At 42.3% G+C, this 25,509-nt stretch overlaps 1 protein-coding gene across 3 annotated transcripts in view; it reads left to right on the forward strand.

The window, feature by feature from the left end:
• The first annotated feature begins 1,037 nt into the window (after window positions 1-1,037).
• The window catches only part of LOC124048360 (rab11 family-interacting protein 3-like), a 46,553-nt gene continuing 22,081 nt past the window's right edge, over window positions 1,038-25,509 (forward strand). Inside the window, exons 1-3 of one of the 3 annotated variants that reach the window (XM_046369069.1) lie at window positions 1,038-4,421; window positions 19,203-19,296; window positions 22,120-22,196. In XM_046369069.1, coding sequence (XP_046225025.1) covers window positions 2,748-4,421; window positions 19,203-19,296; window positions 22,120-22,196 — 1,845 coding nt within the window. In that variant the 5' untranslated portion in view covers window positions 1,038-2,747. Of the gene's footprint in view, window positions 4,422-19,202; window positions 19,297-22,119; window positions 22,197-24,732; window positions 25,105-25,509 lie in introns of those variants that run through there. The other 2 variants (XM_046369070.1, XM_046369071.1) reach the window with 2 other exon arrangements.

Below are 25,509 nucleotides of genomic sequence, written 5' to 3' on the forward strand. Positions count from 1 at the left end.
AGGCTTACCACAAAATGTTGGAACATTGCTGTGGAAACTTGCTTCCATTCAGAGCTTTAGTGAGGTCGGGCACTGATGTTGGGCGATTAGGCCTGGCTCGCAGTCAGTGTTCCAATTCATCCCAATGGTGTTCGATGCGGTTGAGGTCAGGGCTCTGCAGGCCAGTCAAGTTCTTCTACACCAATCTCAAAAAAAAATTCTGTATGGACCTCACTTTGTGCATGGGGGCATTGTCATTCTGAAACCGGAAAGGGCCTTCCCCAAACTGTTGTCACAATGTTAGAAGCACAGAATTGTCCAGAATGTCATTGTGTGCTTTAGCGTTAAGAGATCCCTTCACTGGAAGTAAGGGGCCTAACCCGAACCATGAAAAACAACCCCAGACCATTATCCCTCCTCCACCAAACTTTACAGTTGGCACCATACATTGGGGCAGGTAGCATCCACCAAACCCAGATTCGTCAGTCAGATGGTGAAGCGTGATACTCCAGAGAATGCATTTCCACTGCTCCAGAGTCTAATGGCAGTGAGCTTTACACCACTCCAGCCAACGCTTGGCATTGCGCATGGTGATCTTAGGCTTGTCTATGGCTGCTCGGCCATGGAAGTCCATTTCATGAAGCTCCCGATTAACAGTTATTGTACCTACGTTGCTTCTAGAGACAGTTTGGAACTCTTTAGTGAGTGTTGCAACCGAGGACAGACAATTCTTTACACGCTAAGTGCTTCAGCACACAGCCGTTGTGTGACAGCTCTTAATCAAGGCCATTCTACTACCAATGTTTGGCTATGGAGATTGCATGGCTGAGTGCTCGAGTTCATACACCTGTCAGCAACGGGTATGGCTGAAATAGTTGAATCCACTCACTTTAAGGGTTGTCCACATACTTTTGTATATATAGTATATGAAATAAACAATGGTTAGACAATGCAATTAAAAGCCTACACAGGTATTTTGCGTCGTATTTTGGACTGCGGTTCGTTCTGTGCGCGTGCGTGAAACGTCACCGCTGTATGCGGCTGAGGGATGGCAAGGGCCGGGTATTTGCTGCTGATGCTGATGACAGTGTGAACGGCCTCTGCGCTCCTTTATATCGTTATACCTCAGTGCTGTAATCACGGTTTAGAAATGTGGCAACATATTTTGTATGTTTGACCCACACAGAAGCATCTTCAGACGGAGAATCGTGTCTTTGGAGAGCGTTAGGATGGTAAATACATTTCGGGAGGCCGGGAGAAGCTGAAGAAATTTTAAGCAAGCGGACTGAATTTGTTCCTGACACAGGTGGATGATTGTTGGATCCGAAACGTCTGGATAAAAACACAAAATGCGGATGTAAATGAAAATGATCGTCAGAACGAATAAACTGACTTAAATGGGAAAAGGAAATTAGATGAAGGTCTTCATATTCAGTCTTATTTTGCTTCAGAATCAAGGGCTGACGAATTGGCTCGTTAGCTAGCTAGTTAACAAGCTAACTAGCTCGAGCTTCCTTCAGGATATTATAGGGATGCTCGGACGCCTTCGCGTTAAATCAATGTTAATATTGCCAAACATGTTATTGTCAGTCTGCGAGCATTGGCATGCTTTTACATGGAGTTCAGCGTTGCTAGCTAACTAAGTTAGCAAGCTAGCTATTTATTTACTCGAAGGTTGGCGTATTATAATCCACTGTCAAGTTAAAACACACCTCGCATTGGCTAAAAGCTAGCTAGCTAGCTGGTTAACCAGTTGACGTTAGCTACAGTCACACTTTGAAACCAAATTGTCGATAACCCAGTGGCAGTGCCACATATTAGTACATGTTAACTAGTTAAAAGTAGTTAAACGTTGGTGATATTATTGCATCCAATTTATAGCACGAATCTAATGTTCTGCTTGTTTTCAGACTGAATTTTTTGGCAGTCAGCTGTATTAGCAAGACGATGCTTGACAACAACCGGGGCAACTGACAGCTAAAATTAGTCCGTCCCAATGATGCTGGAGATGGGGACAGTGAATTTATATAGCACGCCGTGTTTATCATTTGCTTCCTTTTTCCTTGATCAAGTTTGACCATTTTCTATCAAGCTAAACTGATCAATTTCCTTACTATCACAGGAACTCATCTTTCTTTTTGTGTGTTATGTCACTTCATATTGTCTTGTAATATCATAGTCATTGTATGACATTGGCATGGAATTAGAATACTAACTATTAGAATATAGTCATTTAATAGGATCGATATGTACATTAGCATGTTGCCCCAGTAATAGTTTGGTTCTTAGAACATTTCTATTTAGTCTGCTATTTTGCTAAGCCACATGTCACCAATTAATGTTGCATTCTAAAAGAATACATCAAAGTTCATAATTCTATGGAATGAATTATACATTTTTCTGAAAATGCACATTGGATTAGTTGACAACATTTTTAAAAGAAATGCAGGGTTAGTCACTAAATGCATGAGTAGTGGATAATTTAAGGCAACATCAACAATTATGGCAAGTAGACAAATCAATGAATATAGGGAGTACACTTGTTATAAGCACTAAGGTGTTTACACAGTGCTGAGATGTCATAAATTCAGAGCTAGACAGGCAGGTTTTTATTTACCATCATGCAACATTTGCCTATGGATCTAATCAAGGATATCAACTACCATGTGTAGAATAACAATATTGAAATTGAGAAAGAATTGGATTTTGACTTTAATGTAAGAGGAATTATAAGCTTTCTCAAATTTGCTCAGGAATTATCTATTTAAATGGAACAGACTCTGATGTCTAGCCCTCTGGGGCATTCTGAGTGGGATCCAGAAGGCACAAGCTCCCATGGATTCATCCTCTTGGATTCAAACAAAGGAGCCATAATGCCTCAGAGAAAAGGTGGTCAGACAGCTTTGGATTTCCAGAAAGTTGACCAGGATGTATCTCTATGCCTGGAAGAGCTTTTCCAGGAGAACGCCTTAAATTTAGACAGTCTTTTCAGGACCTCCAGTTACTCTGGTGGAGACAAGATTTTGCCATGGGAGGGAGATCAAGCTAATCATTCTCAAGATGTTCCCCTGGAGAAACCTCTAGAGTTATCGCCTCTCAAAGACAAAATTGAGGAACATAACAATGTAAGTGACAGTCCTCTACCTTGGCTGTTATTCTCCAAAACCACTGATTTGCTCAGGGACAACTCAGTGTGTGAGGAACTAAATTCCCTGCAAGATCCACCTGTGAGTTACACAGACTCCGTTAACAGTCACAAGGAGCTGATAACCCTCAGTGAACCTCCGTCTCCTGTGAAGGTTTCAGATAGGACTCCAGATACCAACACAGAAGCTTCCTCTTTGTTGGTAGATCACCTCTCTTCTGAAAACTTCACCTTCTCCCCCAGCCCTGCCCCTTCAGGTGAGGTGAACCCACAGGGTGTCAGTAAGGAGCTTTTACTCCTGTCACTGGATGAGGACAGTGGCTTCCCTCCTCCCTTACAGGGCGGGGAGACTGTGTCACCTGAAACCGGGGACAAAGGTTTATTCCTGGAACCTGTGACTGATCTACCCACAGTCAGTAACAGTACCCCTGAAGGTTTACCTGAGAGCAGCTTCTCACACAACAACATCCATACTGACTGCGCTAGAGAATCTCCAGGGGTTCAGGTGGGATCTGTGCCTTTGCTGGATCTTGAGGTTCCTGACTGTGACAGCAGCCTCAGCCTCTGCCCTACTCCTCTTGAGTCACCAACCTGCACGGGTGCATCACCTGCAGAGGATTCAGAGCAGGAACACACTTTGGCTACTTCAATCCTGACTCTATCAGAGCACAGAGGTGAGGGGGACTCGTCCATCCTTCTGAACTCTTCACCATCGATTGAACCCCCGTCGTCAAAGTTCCTCTCCAACAGAGATGCTTCGGACCTTGGTCAACTGCCCAGTGGCTGCAGCTCCGAGGAGAATGGCCCCCAAGATTTGATGGAAGACAATATTATCTTTGATTTTACCAAACATGAGGGAGAGGAGGAAATGGCTCTGGATCAGTGCTTGACCTCAGACGTGCTGCCCGATGAGGAAATGTGGGACTTGAAACTACCTGAGGCTGTACAGGGTGACAGTGTTCCTGCCTTACAAACTGAACAGCGCGATGGGGAAAGGTTGGCAGACTTGGACCTGTTTGCCGGAACCACGGGTTGTCACAAACGTGATAGTTTTGATTGCCCAGTTCTGGAGTTGAATGGTTTGTCTTCTGATTCTGGATGGACTAGTGAACAAACAGTAGAGACGCTGTCACTCTCTAAAATGGTTGGGTGTGACTCCATGGTCCCCATAGTGAATCAGAGAGAGGAAGACCCATCACCTCTGAAGGCAGTGTTTGACGCTCTGGACCAGGATGGGGATGGATTTGTACGCATTGAGGAGTTTATGGAGTTTGCTGCTGCCTATGGGGCTGACCAGGTGAGACGCATCTCTTTTTAGATTTGTGTCTGCATTGTTTTTGCTATTCAGTTCCCAGTCAGTGCATGAGGGAGTGTAAAGTCATGGTGAATTGGTCATCTGAAAGGGTTCTGCATGCGTGTTAACCTAGAGATCATAAGCCTCATTCTGTTTAAATGATTTACTATTGATTTTCCGCTTTACTGTAGAGCTTCCTGTAAAATCTTAGTTAATTCCATCAACTGCAATCCATCCCTCAGTGTTTCCTCAAAGGGCGAGAGGCTTTAATTTGTAGGCTATTTTGTAACAGAGACTAGGCACCCAAGCTAACTGGTAGGCCTCTGTTAATGGCCATTATTTCAACTAGTTTCAGATTAAGAGGAGCCTAGATTATAATCGTCAGGTAACATGTTCTCACATGGGATAGGCATACACTCTTATTTGTTATTTTCCATGAAGAGGGAACGCACTGGGGGGATTTATGTTACCCCAAAATGCAATAGAACCCAGGAAACCTGAGCACTTGGACTTTGGTGTACGATACTGAAGAACACCGGGCAATGTTTTTATAATTTAAACCCTAAACGTAGCGTTTGCCGGCAGAGGGCAATATTGAGTCATGTCCTTTTACCGTCCAAACTCATTGTATGCAGCCTGCAATACATTCGTATCCCTCGTAGACCGTACCTAAAACATTATCTATTGGCTTCGATTTCCTCCTTAACTTTATTTAATGGCGAGGAGGCTGGTAAAAAAGGGAAATATGCGAACTTTCTATGTGAATCACCATTTTTCACCACCATGGTGGCTAAATGCCAATCCTGGTTGTGTATCGTGTTCAGCCAATCAAGTTGCAGCAGTCTTTTTTCACCGTTAACCTAACGCAGCGCTGTATCGTGGAAAACTAAGACTGTTCTCAGGGCAGGTCTGCCGGTTTTGGCTAGCAGAAGTGACTTTTCGCAGCAGGTTAGGAGAATTAGGTTAGGGTTAGCTAAAATACTAAAAATTGTCTCTGGCGTGACTCAAACATATCTAGCAACAACCAGGTCTGCCCTGAGAATAGTCTTGGTTTCCACTAATGCGATGAAACCCTTGGTCTGACACATCCGGGATTAACATTTAGCCAGTCTAGCATGGTGATGGAAATGGTGTTTCATAAGTAAAGTACTTATTTCCCCTGTTTTTTTCCCGCCTTATCGCCATTAAGAAAGGTTAAGGAGGAAATCGAAGCCCATGCAGCCTGAATGGAGAATGTTTTTTTTTTGTGTGTTTTTTGCACGAATTGGTTCACGAGGGATACAACTGTATTGCTGGCTGCATATGTATTTGGACGGTAAAATGACTTGACTCAATATCGCCATCTGCCGGCCGTTGGGCTACTACCCTAAACACAAACCTTCAGCTTTGCATTTATCAGCAATAACAGTAAACTAGGCTACAATAGGTCACAAATGGTTTGTGAACACACTATTGAAACATGATCAGACAAAGCTTGAGAGTAATTTCATGCTCTATAGCTTGGGTTTGAAATGAATTATCAGAGGATGAACTCGGGTCACTTATTCCCGTTAAACCCAGAGAATGCTTTTTGGCCAATGGATTTGAGAATAGATTTGGCCAACACTGCCACTCATTCTTAACCTTGTTTTGATTAATATTTTGCCTAATCTCTCATTGGTCAGTGTTCAATAGCTGGGATTTGGCATGAAAATCGTGATAAATCTGAAGGAAAATATACCGGCTGAAATTAATTCTGACAGGACAGGCCTGGTACCTCCTGCCCTCTTATTCTAAAACAAGCCACTAAGATGGTCAAATCTGCCCATAGGCAACATACCTCACTCCATTGTACTGCATAATCTCATGTGTATTGGCTGCTCCATCCTGCCCCAGCTATGACCTTCACCCATTCTCCATCCCAGGCATCTTGCTTTACACCCAAACATATCACTTAAATTCTGTGGTTTTTCTTCGCTAGGAAGTGAGGCCAATTAAAGAAAAACATTGAAATGCCTTCCACAGCTGTTGGGAGGTGAAAGGTGTAAAATAAATCATTTGATTGGCATACATCCCTTTTTGTGAAAATAATTGTATGTGGGTATAGGCTAGAGTTTCCCCCTTAGCTTTTTTTCATAGTCCTTTGGTTTTACTCCGAATCCACCCTGCTTTATTTCTCTGTAAGGCCATGGAGTTAATTGTATTATTTGTCTACGAGGACATGGCTGGGCCTAGGTGTTGGATGTGGTTATATGTACACAAACTCGGTACATAAACAACAAAGTTAAAAGGGTGTCAGGTTCATTCCTCTGTTGTCCAACATTCTTGCGTTTTGTGCCAGTCACAAAAGTATGTTTATAACAAGTAGTCCTTACTTCCTGTAAGCACCCAACCTTTCAGTTGCAAATAATGGGCGAAAGGTTGGATGCAAATACCATTGTAACTGGTGACACACACATTCACAATTTAATTATCTTTTCAATGATGACCATTCCGTATAGGCCTGCTTCAGCACATTTAGCATATCTTGCCTATTGTAGGCTAGAACAGAATTTTAGGACTGACCCTGAATGTGGTTGCTGAAAGGAAGATCTTGGAATGTGTGGTGGTGGTGGGGGTTTAGGCAATTAAAGAACTACCATTATAGCTTTATCCACAATTCTTTCAGAGGAGCCATTCTATTTTGTTAACCTCATTTCCCTGATTTTAGATTTTACCATGGCATTTTAAGCACAGATGCACTCTACATTATACAAGTTAGTTAGTGCGTAGTGGTTGGCAAACAAGTCACTCGAGTCAAACCACCATTTAGGCCTAGTCAAAACATTTGACAGTGATTTCTTTGCAACAGGAACAGGATAGATTAGCAGGCTCTATTGCTGGCTGACTAATCGTCTCTTTAAATCCCCTTCCCCCAGTTCATAACACCGTTGTCAGCCCTGTTTTTTTCCTGTACACCCCATAGGTATCTCTGGCTCCCCAGACTGAGTGGTTAGGGAGGCTTAAGTAGAATGTTGTATTTCCCCAGAGTCAGAGGGGCTGAAATGTGTAGGGTACCATCACCTCCCTACGACCCTGTTTTCTGAGAGGGAGGGGGGACTGCTTCACTCTGGACCATCACCACGAAGTACCATATCTTGTTTTTTTATGGCGCGAGATAAATGACCATGACATTTGGGAAACCCTCCCAGATCGCTGGTGTAGTCTAACTCTGTGTTATTCCATGGTGTTTGGTTTCTGGTGGCCTCTTCCACGAGTAGCTCCATAGTATCCTTGTGGTTTTCCTGACATCCATGTTTATCAAGGATTTGTTTTAGATCGCAAACCAGGTTATGCAGATTTGATTACCTCAGTGTCTCTCGTTGAGCTGAGGTATTGCATGTCTGGTTTCCATGAGCTGTGGGAAAGCTTGCACCCTTTACAGCTTAGCTTATTCAATTGCTTCTCAGATGTCCGCCTGGCCTATCATGACTAGAGAGAGAAAGATGGGCTTAGACTGGTTTGCGTTCTTCATTAAGGAAAGTAAGCAAGCAGTAGACAGACTTATCTCTAGAATTTGAAGAATGTTATTTAATGACCTTGTGAGTGGGTTTTGTATTTGTCGATTCAAGGACCGTTTGGCATAGTCCTAGTTAGTGACACAAATGTTCCACCCAGTAGGTTAGACAGACCTATAAAACCCATAGAAGCCCACCTAACTTTCAATTTGTTTTCGGGTGAAAGGACCATGTGACTAGGCCTTGCCAAATACAGATCAAACTTAGGCCTAGTTATTCCCTCCTTGCTCGGTGGTAGTACAAGCTTCTGAGTAACTAGGTTGCAGAAATGCAATGGCCTTTCTGGCATCTGCATCACTATTCATGTGAGGGATGCCATTTCACAAACAAAATATCCCTATGAAAAATCAATAGAAAGTGGTGTTCAGCATGACAGTGTGGGCAATGGGCATATACAATTTGTTTACAGCAACTTATTTTATATGGTACATTTAGTCTGTCCTTGTGGATTTTTATTGTGCCTGTAAGCTTCACAAATCATTTTATTTTCCTTGTGGTGGAAGCGCTTGGCAAATCTCTCATGTACCTAAAAACATTTTACAGGTAGGTCTGAGCAGAGGATAATTAATATCTAACCTAGCTAACTTTACACTGCTAGGTCTGCATAGGACATTCCCTGCGTTGATAGTTGCAGACGAGGGAAGCTATTGCATGTACAGTGTGATATCAGATATCTGATATTTGCATGGATGTCCTAATCCGTTAATGGGGCCTCAGAGTTGAATGCAAATCCCATCCCGGAAACATTCCAGGAAGAGGTGTGTATGTGTGTGTGTGACAGTCAGGCACCCGTGTGGATCGGAGGAGAGAAAATGGAACAAGAAGAGTTTGTAGAACATGGCGCTTGCAATGCCAGGGTTGTGGATTCGATTCCCATGGGGGACCAGTACGAAAAAAGTATGAATGTATGAAATCACTACTCTGGATACAGTGCCTTACGAAAGTATTCGGCCCCCTTGAACTTTGCGACCTTTTGCCACATTTCAGGCTTCAAACATAAAGATATAAAACTGTATTTTTTGTGAAGAATCAACAACAAGTGGGACACAATCATGAAGTGGAACGACATTTATTGGATATTTCAAACTTTTTAACAAATCAAAAACTGAAAAATTGGGAGTGCAAAATTATTCAGCCCCCTTAAGTTAATACTTTGTAGCGCCACCTTTTGCTGCGATTACAGCTGTAAGTCGCTTGGGGTATGTCTCAGTTTCGCACATCGAGAGACTGAATTTTTTTCCCATTCCTCCTTGCAAAACAGCTCGAGCTCATTGAGGTTGGATGGAGAGCATTTGTGAACAGCAGTTTTCAGTTCTTTCCACAGATTCTCGATTGGATTCAGGTCTGGACTTTGACTTGGCCATTCTAACACCTGGATATGTTTATTTTTGAACCATTCCATTGTAGATTTTGCTTTGTGTTTTGGATCATTGTCTTGTTGGAAGACAAATCTCTGTCCCAGTCTCAGGTCTTTTGCAGACTCCATCAGGTTTTCTTCCAGAATGGTCCTGTATTTGGCTCCATCAATCTTCCCATCAATTTTAACCATCTTCCCTGTCCCTGCTGAAGAAAAGCAGGCCCAAACCATGATGCTGCCACCACCATGTTTGACAGTGGGGATGGTGTGTTCAGGGTGATGAGCTGTGTTGCTTTTACGCCAAACATAACGTTTTGCAATGTTGCAAAAAAGTTCAATTTTGGTTTCATCTGACCAGAGCACCTTCTTCCACATGTTTGGTGTGTCTCCCAGGTGGCTTGTGGCAAACTTTAAAAGACACTTTTTATGGATATCTTTAAGAAATGGCTTTCTTCTTGCCACTCTTCCATAAAGACCAGATTTGTGCATTATACAAGTGATTGTTGTCCTATGGACAGAGTCTCCCACCTCAGCTGTATCTCTGCAGTTCATCCAGAGTGATCATGGACCTCTTGGCTGCATCTCTGATCAATCTTCTCCTTGTATGAGCTGAAAGTTTAGAGGGACGGCCAGGTCTTGGTAGATTTGCAGTGGTCTGATACTCCTTCCATTTCAATATTATCGCTTGCACAGTGCTCCTTGGGATGTTTAAAGCTTGGGAAATAATTTTGTATCCAAATCCGGCATTAAACCTCTTCACAACAGTATCTCGGACCTGCCTGGTGTGTTCCTTGTTCTTCATGATGCTCTCTGCGCTTTTAACAGACCTCTGAGACTATCACAGTGCAGGTGCATTTATACGGAGACTTGATTACACTGGTCAACATTGGATCATTCAGAGATCCTCACTGAACTTCTGGAGAGAGTTTGCTGCACTGAAAGTAAAGGGGCTGAATAATTTTGCACGCCCAATTTTTCAGTTTTTGATTTGTTAAAAAAGTTTGAAATATCCAATAAATGCCGTTCCACTTCATGATTGTGTCCCACTTGTTGTTGATTCTTCACAAAAAAATACAGTTTTATATCTTTATGTTTGAAACCTGAAATGTGGCAAAAGGTCGCAAAGTTCAAGGGGGCCGAATACTTTCGCAAAGCACTGTAAGGGCGTCTGGTAAATTACTTGAATGTAAATCTATATACTCCATCACGGAATGACCTTTGACAGTGGCTAAGCCCCTATACTGGGGTACTGATGTAAAAAGTATTTCTGTCTGTAATAAAGCACTTTTGTAGGGAAAAAATCATTCTGATTGGCTAGGCCTGTCTCTTCAGTGGGTGGGCCTAAGCCCTCTCAGGCCCACCCATGACTGTGCCCCTGCCCAGTCATGTGAAATCTGTAGATTAGGGACTAATGAATGTATTTAAAATGGACTGATTTCCTTCTATGAACTGTAACTCAGTAAAGTCTTTGAAATTGATGCATGTTGCGTTTATATTTTTGTTCAGTGTAGAACAGGATTATCTATTTTGGATGCAGTTTAAATGGAGTTGATAGAGAGAGAAAGACTGCAAGATTGTGCTTACGTTAGTGATAGGCTGTTTTTAAAACTCTACAGCTGCAATTAAAAAAACAATAATCTTTACAATTAAAAAACAAGGTGACCCCCGAAAGCCAGATGGAGATGGATATATTAGACATACATTCGGTCTTTGTATTACTGTAGCATGGACTTTGCTGCAGCAAATGTAGGCATACCTGTTCCAAGAAAAACCATGAGATGATAGGTCTACATGCATTGTGAGCATCGCTCCATACTGAGATGGGCTGTCTGTCCCCACCCTGTGCGTTGGTGATTCATCATGCAGAGGCCATAGGGAAGCCAGATTTAGACTTTGCATATAATTTAACAGTTCCATTTCACGCCTTGCTGTTCATATAAATAATTTATTATAATTTACTGGTTTCTCGCAGTTATTTATCCTGGGAAAAGGAGTGGTTTTGGGCAGTAAATCTCGGTAACCGGGTTCCCGCCATTCAACCCTAGACCTAAAGGGTTAGACAAGTTAGTGGCAAGGGATAAAAATGTAACTGGGCTGAGAAAAGAAGACGGAGAAGACAACGGAGATGAAGGAAGAGCCTGAATGTGATGTGGTGGAGTCAATGAGAATGAGAGGGAAGAGCAGAGCAGAGCAAATGAAAGAGATGAGACTGCAGGCGGGGCTTCATGATGTAGCCAGTCTAGCCACCTCAGCCTTTTAGTCTGTCTCACAGTTGTTTTGATTTCCCTGAGGTCTGATGATCAGAAAATGTTACAGTAAATAAGTAACTTATGTGTATTGTACAGGAAGCCCTGCTGCATATCTCACAGCCACAATCCTAACCCTCCGTTATCGCACATTGATCACCCTCAAAATAAGGTCACCCCAGGAGTGAAGACATGGCAGTATCAGGGAATTGGAAGATCACAAATTGGACAAGGTTTTTTTCAACCAACACTCCAGTGGGTTTTGACCTAGTTTCCACACAAAGCTCTTGGCCCTGCATTGTGATGGTGGCAGGCAGCTCTTGTCCATCCACCTCCCTCTCCCCTCTACAGACAGCCAGCCAGTCAGCCTCCCCTGTCCTGCTTTTATGTACATTCCCACTAATCCTCAGCGGAATGTCCGATGCCCTGTCCCAAACCCCCATCCTGTTTCTGTGTGTGTGTGTGTTCCATTGTTGTTCACAGAGAGAATCTCCCATTAGCTCCATCTCCCTATCCATCTAGGCTATTGCTAGAGAAGTGTCAGGAATAGTTATTCAGCACAGTAATACTCCGCTGAAGACGAGCTGTTGTGAAACCCCCCATAGGAATAAGCATCTCACTCCCGGCATGTTACTGCGTCTTACTGCACAGCTGTGGCCTGTGTGGAGCACTGATTAGACACAAATAGAGGAAACCCAGAAAAAACACCATCCATCCAGGCTCTCACTGCCATGTAAATGGAAGGACATGCCCGTTTTGGCCCGTGAAGTATTCTGACTAGTGCTTTCCTCAGACTGTCCCCCCAGGGCCGTTCTCTTTGGACTACTGTACATATGGTGGGGTCTTTCTTCCCTGCCTTTTTTGCTGTCAGGACTACAAAAGCACAGCACTGACAGTAGTGAAACTCCCACCTACGTGTGCTGGTCTCACCAATTCTCTAACTGGAGGTGTGAAGAGAGGTGTTTCCTGTGCTGTGGTGACCCGGAGCTCCGGTTGTCTGTGGCCTGTTCTGAGGAGGATCGAAAGCTCAAGTGCAGGGAGACACCCACTCACTCTCACCTCTCAAATGTCAATCTCCATCTCATTTACTGCTGTTTATAAACTTCCAACCGCTTTAAACGACCCATCTATTAACCGACATCCACTTCCTGACCAACCTAATTTATGAAAGATTTGCATAGCAGCGAGCACTTGGCTATCAAATTTAACCTGAAATCTTATATCAACATTTCAGTGTTAACCCACCAATAAGGCAAACAAGTCTGATCTTGCCTTTCAAACTTCAGTTGTGTTTAAAGACATGCTCCAGAACTTTGGCAACTAGTAAATATTTTTTAAACCTCCCGCTTTGGGCTGGATGTGTCAATGTGTAGTTCGTACATGCATAATCTATGAGCAGAATTACTGTTTTACCTCAATTAGCCTCGAAATCCCTGATTTGAAAGCAACTGTTTACTGGAAGTTGTTCAGTGCCATTTTACCCCACCTGGGTCAGCCCCCTAGCAATTTGAGTTTCAGCCAATGAGGTTCAGCCTCTCTTCATTTGAGTTACAGCTAGCAAGATGCACACACAGCAGAGCGTGAGAGCGCAATGACATGGTGCACATATCTGTACGTGGCTCGTGAACGCTACTTTCAGAACTGCTGGCTAAAAAGTATACAAAAGTACTGGAGAATCTCTTTAATATTCAAGCAGGTAAAGTGAATCGGTCTATCGCCTTGAGGGCTGTATTTCTCAGGCTAAGTCAATCCACAGTTTGCTAAGAGTTTCAGCTGCTACCTCTCTAGATGTAGCTTATGTTTGCAAAGCAGATCGACTGTTTGGGTGTGTGTAACTGATACAAAAGTGCAGAACAGGAAAGTCTATTCACAAAGTTAAAGCCTCTATTGAATGGTCATGTTAAGCCCAGTCAGATTTGTACTTGTGGTACTATGTTATCTATTGTGGCACTATGTCATCTATTGTCTCGGTTTACTCTCATGTTGATGTTGAACGTTTTCCCAAGGATTCTGCTTGTGTTTTGCCCACAAACTTCCGTAACCTCCCAGCTAATTGTAAATGATACATGTATGGAATGACAGCACAATGAGTATGGGATGTGTAATTGCAACATACTGCATTTGTATCTAAAACTTTATAGAAATTGGGTCACAACTAGGAGTGATATTATTTTTCGTGGCCTATTCTTAAAAGAGAACTGCCTCCTAGAACCAACTTCTCTGGTTATAAATGTGGTATCGATATGAGTCAGAAACATTACGAAGTGTAAATATGTTCATTTTTGGTCATGAAGTCAGTCTGCCTTCACTTGTAGCCTGTGAGAAAGACCCGATCACTTGACAGAGAGCCATGTGAGTGAGAGGTGCTTCGGCACACAGCCAGGAGAAGGTAATTATAATTATTATATTCAGCCCAAGGGCACAATGGCCACTGGCCACAAAATGCATGGATTTTAGGGGGCATTACAGCCACACAAACGGGATGGAGGTGGAAATTTGAGGCATTATGAAATGCTTGTCAAATTGTGAATGAGAGTGTGTATAGCCTGCGCAAAAAACAAAGAAGAGCTCATGCCTTTCATACAACTTTTTCAAATCATTATTAGTCTCATCAAAACATATAGCCCAACATTTGTATCACATCTAAAGTTACATAACTCTAAATTAAGCGTATATAGGAGGACATGTTTCTATGTTAACCACTCAACACAGAGCGCACTCCCCCAAATCGTTTGGAGAAAATATCCTTTCTATTTTATTCAGCTATGTTCAATTCTATTCTTCATACTGTAAAATAATGCCACGAAATTCTAAGCAAATCTTGTTTGCTGCATGAGTGGAAGAAGTAGCACAGACCCTCTACTGGTGCAAAACACTGAGCAGTCAATAATGTATGTACAGTGGCAAGAAAAAATATGTGAACCCTTTGGAATTACCTGGATTTCTGCATAAATTAGTCATAACATTTGATCTAATCTTCATCTTAGTCACAACAATAGACACTTACAGTGTGCTTAAACTAATAACACACAAATTATTGTATTATTCTTGTCTATATTGAATACATAATTTAAACATTCACAGTGTAGGTTGAGAAAAAGTATATTAATCCCTAGGCTAATGACTTTTCCAAAAGCTAATTGGATTCAGGAGTCAGCTAACCTGGAGTCCAATCAATGTGATGAGATTGGAGATGTTGGTTAGAGCTGCCTTGCCCTATAAAAAATACTCACAAAATGTGAGTTTGCTATTCACAAGAAGCATTGCCTGATGTGAACCATGCCTCGAACAAAAGAGATATCAGAAGACCTAAGATTAAGAATTGTTGACTGGAAAGGGTTACAAATGTATCTCTAAAAGCCTTGATGTTCATCAGTCCATGGTAAGACAAATTGTCTATAAATGGAGAAAGTTCAGCACTGTTGCTACTCTCCCTAGGAGTGTCCGTCCTGCAAAGATGACTGCCAGAGTACAGTGCAGAATGCACAAATTGCGCATTTGTGACCGACCGCCTTGATTCACGTCTTCTGTAGAAAAATTTGAAATTGTGTTTTTTACATTAGATTAAAGCAGAGCCAGAGCTACAAAATGGTATATCATACACTGCATTTGAGGAACAATTGGAAAGTAATTCTGCTTTGAAAGTTGATAACTTGTAAACTCGACTTTTGAGAAAATGGCCTTTGAATATTTTGGTACCTACTGAAGAGCTCTCCTTTGTCTACACTCATTCTTCATTGTTCACACCCTCTTAAGCCAGTCCCACCCATCTCTTTAAGGATTCACATGTGAGGTCATGTGCTAAACAGTGAGTAGAGTAGTAAAGATTAAGACTAAAAGTGGTAAAATTAGTAGCCTACAGTAAGGAAAAAATCCAGGTAAACAGAAAGTGTCCAGATAAAAATATTTTATAAATATTAGATGACGCATACCCAGACACACTGGGTCGTGAAAATGCAATAACCACCAGCCACATCTTGCTAAGTGGATGGGACTCTCCAGAAGGTGTAAATGGTACAGCGAAATGGTTACGCTTTTTCTGTGACTTAACCAACTGGGTTTGTAATTTAACTATTTTATTCGTATTTACAGGCATACAAGTTTGTTATTAAGGCACGTGAAAGTTCACGTGTTAAAAAAACCTTAAAAACCTTACGTTCAAACGGCTCTCCTGTGAAGTATGGTCCTTCTGTAGCTCAGTTGGTAGAGCATGGCGCTTGTAACGCCAGGGTAGTGGGTTCGATCCCTGGGACCACCCATACGTAGAATGTATGCACACATGACTGTAAGTCGCTTTGGATAAAAGCGTCTGCTAAATGGCATATATTATTATTATAATTAAGTAGTGACCCACAACATACGCCTAGTTTATTGAAACGGGTCACATTTAAGAGTGGCCTTTTGTTGTACCCAGCACAAGGGGCACCTGTGTAAGGATCATGCTGTTTAATCAGCTTCTTGATATGCCACACCTGTCAAGTGGATGGATTCTCTTGGCCAAAGATAAATGCTCACTAACAGGGATGTAAACAAATTTGTGCACAACATTTAAAAGCTGAAATGTATTAAACTCCTTTATGGCAAGCCTAAATATGTTCAATAGTAAAAAGTCACATAATAAGTTGCATGGACTCTGTGCGCAATAGTAGTTGTTAACATGATTTTCGAATGATTATCCCAGCTCTGTACCCCTACAACCAGTTACTATAAAGATACAGGCGTCCTTCCTAACTCAGTTGCCGAAGATGAAGGAAACCGCTCAGGGATTCATCATGAAGCTAATGGTCATTTTAAAACAGTTGCAAATATTGTAGTTACTCCACAATACTAACCTAAATGGCAGAATGAACAGAAGGAAGTCTATACATTATAAAAATATAACAAAACATGCATCATGTTTGCAATAAGGCACTGAAGTAATACTGCAAAAAATGTGGCAAATTAACTTTTTGTCCAGAATACAAAGCATTATGTTACAAAGCATTAGCAAATCCAACACATCACTGAGTACCAAGTTTCATATTTTCAAGCATGGTGGTGGCTGCATCATGTTATGGATATCCACGTCATCGGCAAGGATTAGGGAGTGGTTTTAGGATCAAAATAAATGGAATAAAGCTAAGCAACAGATGCTAGGAGACATTCACCTTTCAGCAAGACAATAACCTAAAACTCAAGGCCAAATATACACTGGAGTTGCTTACCAAGACAACATTGAATGTTCCTAAGTGGTCTAGTTACAGTTTTCACTTAAATCTGCTTTAAAAAATATGGAAAGACTTGGCTGTCTAGACAGAGCTTGAAGAATGTTTTTTTAAAGGCAAATATTATACAATCCAGGTTTGCAAAGCTTTTAGACTGTAATCGCTGCCAAAGGTGACTGTATTGACTCAAGGGGTTGAATACTTATCTAATCAAGATACAGTCTATTATTGTTTTATTTTTCATTAAACTTTTTTTTTAAATGTCACAGCAGCAATTGATAAAACAGGACCATGTTTGCAATACAAGTGTTTCTGAGCTTATGTCAATTTTACACAGGTAAGCTAGTGATTATGGAAATCAGGAATGCAGACAGGCTCAACAGACCTTTAATAAACGGGGGACTGTGTCCACACCACCTGGTGTTATGTTGGGCACCTACTGACCCCAAAAATATTTTATGATTTTTTTCTTCTCAATGACATGTATTGCTAAATAAAAATGTTGTACAGTTAGGCACCACATTACAACAAGACAAAACAGCTTGCTGAATCAAGTCTTATGAGTATAAAAGCAAAGCTTGTTTTCACATAATAAAAAAGCTTGAAAAGGTCATGGAATGGGATTAGTGTGGTGTGTATGCGGTACAATTCACATTATTGTCGGAGCACCTCCTCTAAGTGTATGAATGAGGCGATTTGAGAAGCATTCACGTTGTTTGAAGTACAATAGACCAACATCGCTACTGTAGTAGGTCAAAGCTGTGTGCTGGAAAACCTTAGTAGAGCATGGGTGGAGTAGGCATTGTGGTGCTCATGTGAATATCCTTTATTTTTCAGACCAATGCCTTTTTCTCACTTAAAACCGTATTTTTGTGTGTTTTTAATAGAAATTTGTGTTGACAGCTGAGCTGACTGAAGACCGGGAATTCAACTCGCAGTTGTTATCATTTCCACGTTAACATGTCTTTAGATGACGTGATAAAACTTCAAGTTGCAAGCTACTCTAGTAGCAAGGTGTTGTCGAATGAGTGTCTCATGAAACACATTCCAGACACTGGTACTTCTTGCTATGTTGATATAATTTGACAGATAAATATTGCTATGCTAGCTAGCTGCTCCCAGGTTGGCTAAACATAAGGTCAGCGTGAGCTTTAGCCTACACCTAGAACTGAATCAGCAGATCATCTTGAGATGGAGGGCAGAAGTCTTCAACATCAACTTCTCTCCTTAGCAAAGCTATCTTAGCTTACCTCGCTGTCACTGAGTTACTCACTACTGCTTTTGTTTGTTGTGATTTGAATGGCAAAGACACACCCAAGATACACCCACATTAAGCCACACCCCAAAGACGACTCTCGTTTGGGCTTCAGTAATGGCCGCTGAATTTCTTAATGAGCACCGGAAGAAACACATGTGGAATCAGTGAGTGCAGTTCACCTTTTGGAAAACAAAACAATAAAGTGCATTCCATATTCCCCAATTCCATATTTCAGCCCCACAACAATGTTTATGTTGGCTGTTCAGTCTAGTTCTTATACATTAGGGTGTAAAGAGCACAAACACTAGTCTCCTTGGATACCACCTCTTGTTGCCAGGTTACCCGGGGAATGGATACAGGGACATCACGTAACTGATTGTGTCTTGTCATTTGAGTGCCAGGTTAGGTGCACTCTGTCTCGTTGTGTATAGAAATCTTTATTTAAGTTGTAAAATGCAAGTGGTAGCAAGGTTTTGCGTTGTGTGTGTGTGTGTGTGAGAGAGAGAGTGCATGCGTGTGTGTGTCTTTTGGTTTAAGTAGGTTTATAGAGACGTGTTGGGCTTGTATTGAGGGAGGTGAGACACTTGGAGCTCAACCCATAAGCTCACCTTGTCTGAGGACACTGCAGTCCTGTAAAATTGAAGCGCATTCCCATGTACCTTTTATGAAAGAGTTATGAAATCAGAAATGTGTCTACGTGTGCAGAAACATATGATTCTGTGGAGGTCAGAGCACTTTGTTATTGGCTCTCATTGTCTTGTCTTGAAAAGAAACATCATACCGATTGAAGGAGCCGAAACCACAGAAGGCTCAGTGAGACAGTTCAGTCATTTTGCAGGTTTTCAATTATGTTTTTGCCGTCCCTGACAAATTTCCATTACGTGACCGAGCTCAATGAAATCAGTAATTTTAGTTAGTCCATTTGTTTTAATGTCCTTAGTGTTCGCAAAGCTACAACCTTTCCATTTGAATGCATTCCCCTGTTCCTTAATTATATTCGTTCATTTTTACCACGTGTAAGCATTGCCCGTACATCACGTTAATTTGGACAGAATGAAATGTGATTTATTCACAAAGCACTCGGGGCAACACAGCTGATTTGATTATATGATGAAGTTAGCTTTTTGATTGCTGTGTCTTAAGTGTGTTTGAAAGGTCCATCATGGCTGTCTCATTATTACAGGTGAAGGATCTGACCAAGTTCCTGGATCCAAGTGGGCTGGGGGTGATCAGCTTCGAGGACTTCCATCGAGGAATCTCGGCCATCAGCAATGGAGGTGAGTCAGAGGATCTTCCTTACAAAGCTGTGATGACCATGACTGCCGTCATAGCTTGGACCTTTATTTGGAAACGCCTTTGAAAGCTCGAAAATGAGGCCTATGCGCTCTCACTGACATGCCAAGAAAATCACGACAAAATGGGGCGTCTTTTGTCAATCAGTTGGTATCGCTATCCACTAGATGGACTCCAATACATCATCATTTGAACTATTTGAAATGGCTATCATTTCATTAAGTCTGCTACTTCTGACAGTATGGAGAGCTGTTCAGTTTTAATATCAGGGCCTCCATTGATCAGTACCATATGTCGGTCTTATCAGGCTCTTATCTATCCCAGCTTCTTCCTGATGGCAGCGGCCATTGTTCATCTGCTCACATTTAGCTAAGGTGAAAGGTTTCGAGGAGGGGAGAGAAAAAAAACAGTGACCCAATTTCATTCAGACTGCACTCAAATCACATTGTTTTTCTTTCACGGAACATTTTCCTCTTCAGCTCATTTCATGAGTTGAGAAAAAGTGGGAGTGTATACAAAGGCCAAGCCTACTATAAACCTTCCTTTTCTAAACAATGGAAGCAATGTATCATGTGCCTGACTACTGAGTCATCAGGTTTTTCTCATCCACTTCAAGGACGGGTGAGAGATGTGTCCTGAAAAGTATGTGTAGGCCGTAGACTGCTTGTTTACACAATGTCCATTTTTCAGCCCACCCATGAAAATCATAGGTTGCTGCAAACGAAACCAGTGGAATACTAAAAACAAATATTCCACTGCAATCCTGTTATGAGTCACAATATTGCCATTATGGTAAAGAATGTCACCCTGGGGCTATGCTGACATCATCATCATCAACACAGAGACAGTGTTGACATCACACACTAGCTGTGTTAGCGTGCTGCAGAGGTTTGTGTTGATGTCATCGCAACAGTGTTGTTGCCCTGGCTGCCACCACAGCTCTTTGCTTTGATGTTAGTCTGTGTTGGAGTTTTTCCCTGTGCTTTCTGGGTTACAAACGCTCCAGTTACCCGGACCGTTAATAAGTAATATTCTGGAAAGCATGAGACACGAGGCACATGGACTTCTGCTAGGCCAGGTTTCAGCTAGAGAATGAAGGAGGGAGGGAGAGGGACTGGGCTGAGTCCTATTCACCTGAATAATTCAGTGTCTCCTCTTTCTCTCTCTCACTCTCTCTCCCCCCCACTCGTTTCTGATCGTCTCTCTGTCTTTCTTCTCATGTCAGCTCCTTATCCGTTTCATGAGACCTCACAAAGGACAGGAGAAAGAGTCACCCTTAACTTCCCAGGCCTCTCACACTTGGTTGTCAGAATTCCAGTCCATCTGTCTGTATAGCTGTCCCGGCAGGGGCGGCAGGGTAGCCTAGTGGTTAGAGCGTTGGACTAGTAACCGGAAGGTTGAAAGTTCAAACCCCCGAACTGACAATGTACAAATCTGTCGTTCTGCCCCAGAACAGGCAGTTAACCCACTGTTCCTAGACCGTCATTGTAAATAAGAATTTGTTCATAACTGACTTGCCTAGTAAAATAAAGGTAAAAAATAATAATAGCTAACCTAGCTCAGGGCTACAAGTGTTCTGCACTGGTCACCCCTACCTCGTTTCTCTGGAGTCACATCAGAAAACCTGCTATTCCAGCTCCAACTGGAATCCCAGTTCATTTAGAATGTTTACTTATTTTAATTTTAACTTGGTTTTTCCTTGTCATTTCTCTGTCGGTTACTGGCTGGATGTGTTTTTAATAAAGAAAGCCTGTTGGCAGTGGAAATACCTTACCCCCTGTGGTGTCTATGGCATGTCTGGTAAGCCAGTGTAGCACAGGGAGACAAGTTGAATAAAGTCTGTCAACTATTATAAAATACAATGTCTCTGTCCATTGTAACCCTTTTTGAGTCGGTGCCAAGCGACCGTCTTATACAGAGGGACAGGCAACCCTCTCAAGCGAACCTCCTCCCAGCACAAAATGAGACTTTATGTTCTAGTTAACTGGCCAGTCATTTGTATCAGTCCTGAACAGCAGTGGTTGTTACGTAAGACCGAGGTACAACCTGCATGTTGTCCAGCGACCGCTGCTGTCAAGAGCACTGTTTGTGTTCTTAGCTCAGCAGCAGGGTGTTATTCAGAGCATTGTTAACTAGATACAGGAGCCTGCCCCAGTGGCTGCTGGGAGTCTGGCCCGACACCCTACTGTCCACTCCCGATTGGTTGGTCTCGGGTTTCACAGCACTTATCCGCAGGTGCTTTCATTGGAGTCTCCAAATCTGAATTTGATAGGGGTCATTTCGTGTTCTTTTTATTGGTTGATTTAGCTGACACACACTTCACACACTCACATTGTCTACACGGCAGCCCTTGAAATGTGACTGTTACATAATGTTGATTGTTACACCAAGCATAAAGACTGTTTTTCTAAATAGGTTAGCGAAGACATGTACAGTAAAAGAAGCACTGTATTTGACCATAGTACATTTGACTTTTTTCCCGACATTTACTCCCCCCCCCTTCTGTATACTTTCAAGTTTTGCCCTTTTAATAAAAAAGCTGAAATCCTTTTTTGATTTGCTTCACTTATACAGTGCAGCCTATTATTAGTTCTCTAACGTGCAGTTAAATCTTTAACTCCCTGAGTGGACCCTACAGTATTTCCTCTGTTTACTGTATTACACCTGTGTAGTGGCGCTGTTCTGCCATGTTTTCGTTGGCACATTGGCTCGGTGTTTACCATCGCATTGTGTTGACTTTGCTCTGTATGTGTTTGCTGTGTGTTATTGGCCTGCGTGTGTTGACCTTGTCCTGTCTGTGTCTGCAGGGACAGAGCCCCAGCTCTACGATGTGCACTTCAGCCCAGGGGACGGAGCCGTGGGCTGCTCAGAGGAGTACGATGAGGTGGGTGATGTCATTGGATATAGTCATCGCAGTTCTCGGTGACATTAGTTACTACCAGCGATATGACCACTCACACAGACTTAAGTACATCAGGAAAGCAGTGTGACTGACTGCACCACAGTATATGAACCCCCAACATAAAGCAGGATAATATGGGCCAGGGTGGTGAATGAGCAGTCCTGTATAGCATGGTATACCACTGTGACGGTCCATTGTAATTTATTTTGGTCTTGTGTGGTCCGGTTGTGCTGTCCCCATTGTCCCTTTGCATACGGCTCCCAGGCTGAAGTCTCTGTGCACTCACACATCCCACAGTATTTTCAGCAAGTGGCCAGAAAAGCTATCATTACCCCACTGGGAATATTCCGCATGCTGAACACTACGGTTTGGCACCCGTCGTATTCTTCTTTTGACTAAATACTGAATGGTTGGAGTCTGGTCGTACTTTACACACGCATGCTGTTGTGTTTTTTCAGCTGCGGTGGACATATCTTAAATTCCTGGCTCCTCTTGTGTGTGGACTTGTAAATTCAAAAATGTCCTACTTCATATTCATCCTCACCAGCACCACCCCAACATCAACATGGTGAAAATGGTGGGTTTCTATGTTTGTAGTAGAAAATATAGATTTGGAAGGTAAGTGTTTTCCAATGACATCGGTGGGCATCGTGTGATTTTTGACCAATTGTGAGTAGGCGTTGCCTACTAATTGGTTGTTGATGTCATTGGAAATACTTATCTTTTTCTATTTTTTTTACTACGAAACATAAACGCGGCATTTTCACATAGGTTGACATTGGGGTGGTGCTGGAGATGATGAAGATTAGACCATTTCTTTCGACTGTTTTTACATTTATTTCACCTTTATTTAACCAGGTAGGCCAGTTGAGAACAAGTTCTCATTTACAACTGCGACCTGGCCAAGATAAAGCAAAGCAGTGCGACAAAAACAACAACACAGAGTTACACATAAACAAACATACAGTCAATAACACAATAGAAAAACCTATGTACGGTGTGTGCAAATGTAGAAGAGTAGGGAGGTAAGGCAAAATATTATTCAGTTTGCTTCCAACACTGTAGTATGTGCACACTGTGTAGTTTCAGCGCCCCCTATTGGTATGGCTAATTAGTGCAGTCTGTCATCTCAGTATAATATACAGCAGTGGTCTGGCCAGGCAAGCTTTGGCTCTAACCTAGCACTTAAACCTTAGCGTTTACTTGACAGGTTGAATCAAGTCCAACACTGTTTTTCAATGGACTTTCATTTGTATTAGCCCTCCAATAATACCTATCTGTTTTGGGTACCTTTTAAATTTACATTTTAGTCCCCTGGCGTTGCAAGCACCATGCTTTACCAACTGAGCCACACGGGAGAGGAAAATTATAACTAATAGTCTTTAGTTATTGCACACACCTCCAAAAACACAGTGAAGATAGTTGCAGAAACGGTTTGCTTAAAATCAGTGTTGGGTGTCCTCTCCATGACATTGAATTAAACATTACCTGCTGTATCACTACAGTATACATTTCTAACAAATGTCCTGCCCTAAGAAATAGCGGTAGCTGTATTGGATGGAGTTTGGGGAGAGTTGGTGGTTGGTGCTTTTAATGTCGACGCCACACCTGTGTCCCTGAACTCGTTGTTTTCCCCCTGGGGTCCTGGCAGTAAGGTTCCTCACTCAATGGCCACACTGTTCTAACCCTGTTTGCTCTCAAAACAGGAGAGGTGAGGTAGCTGGGCGGAGGGCCTGCTTGCCTTGAGAAAACCAAACACTCCACCCTCCTCCTCCTACTTTTCCTCTTCCTTGTCCTTCCCGCTCTCAGCCGGCTTGTTTACGTCCCCAAAAATACCCAACCAGTGTGCTGTTACCCCTTGTTATTGTGAGAGTATCTCTCCCTGTCAATACTTAGCCATTGTGGCCTAACCTCTTCTTATAAGGAAGAGATGCATTATTAACACAGCCAATCCTGACCCCTCTCCTCCAATGGCTCGATCTCTGGGCTTACAACGTGCTGGTGTTGCCTCCTTAAAGGTCCAATGCAGCTGTTTTTATCTCAGTATCAAATCATTTCTGTGTTAACAATTTAGTACCTCACTGTGATTTGTTTTGAAATAAAATGGTCCAAAAAATAAAGAAATGCTTTTTTAGCAAAGAGACATTTCTCAAGGAAGAATTTTGCTAGCTGTTATTGGCAGAGCGGTTTGGAACTCTCTCTCTCATTGTTTTAACTCATTTACGGCCAAAACTCCGTCCCACCAAAACAGGCTGACGTTTCAGACTTTTCAAACAGCCCTTACTCTCTTTTTCACAGTATCCAACCTCATAGTTTGGAAATATATATATATATATAAACACATGAAAATCAAATGTTTTACTCCCCTGGGCCTTTAAGGTAAACAACTAGTCAGTTTATGGCTATGCACGTACAGTTTATATGGCCCTCTTCATCCAATCATACAAGCCTGTAAAGACAGGTAGAACAGGCGGTGGCTTAATGATTCACCCTGTCACATTGGTCCAGTAGCTAGAGACATTGAAGTAGAAAAAGTTAAAGGGAACATTGCTCCCTTTCTTTCATATGACATTTTGATCATCAAATTCCATGAGAGGGGTAGTTGGGGTGGTAGTGGCAGTACGGGCTGTAACCTTGCCTTCGGACTCTTTCAGTCTCCAGACTCCACCCCTTTTGAGAACCCACTGGAGCTGAACTAGGTGTTGGGCATTCTATGTTTTACACTTTTGCTTTCTGAGATTGAAAAGGAGGAAGCGCTTGGAGGGGAAATTACTGGGGGGTTTCATTACAGGCCAGTCTTCCTGCCCGTGAGCCCCAGGCAGACAGCATGGTTTTGGGCATGGTGGACAGCCTTCTGGGCCCGGTTCCTCCTGGAACTCAACACAGACAGGTATGGGAGGATCTCCCATGATGGCTCTCTTGCTCTGGACTCATTGAGACTCACCTGGCAGGCTCTTGTTATAGCTAAATGTCTTATGAAGTTATATTGAGTGTCTATTTGAACATTTTGATGTTTTTTTGTGCTTTGAGCTTTAAGAAGTGAATTCTCTGTGTTAGTCAATGTTGACTCAAGGTGTTGACACAGTAGGCTTTGCTTGGCACGGACATCTGAAACCTGACAGGTTGAATCTGAAATGTGTTTATGCCGCATCAGTTGTTTGGACGCTGCTCTAATTGGCTTTTCACTGCCATTGGCAACAGTTGAATTGCGACTACGCTCTCCTATGAGAATACTGTTTCTTTGCTTGTTTTCTTTGAAGAACTGTCTATGATTGGTGATGTGACATTTTTTAGC

This window comes from Oncorhynchus gorbuscha, linkage group LG11, assembly GCF_021184085.1.
Source record: "Oncorhynchus gorbuscha isolate QuinsamMale2020 ecotype Even-year linkage group LG11, OgorEven_v1.0, whole genome shotgun sequence".
In the NCBI taxonomy this organism is placed as follows: Eukaryota; Metazoa; Chordata; class Actinopteri; order Salmoniformes; family Salmonidae; genus Oncorhynchus; species Oncorhynchus gorbuscha.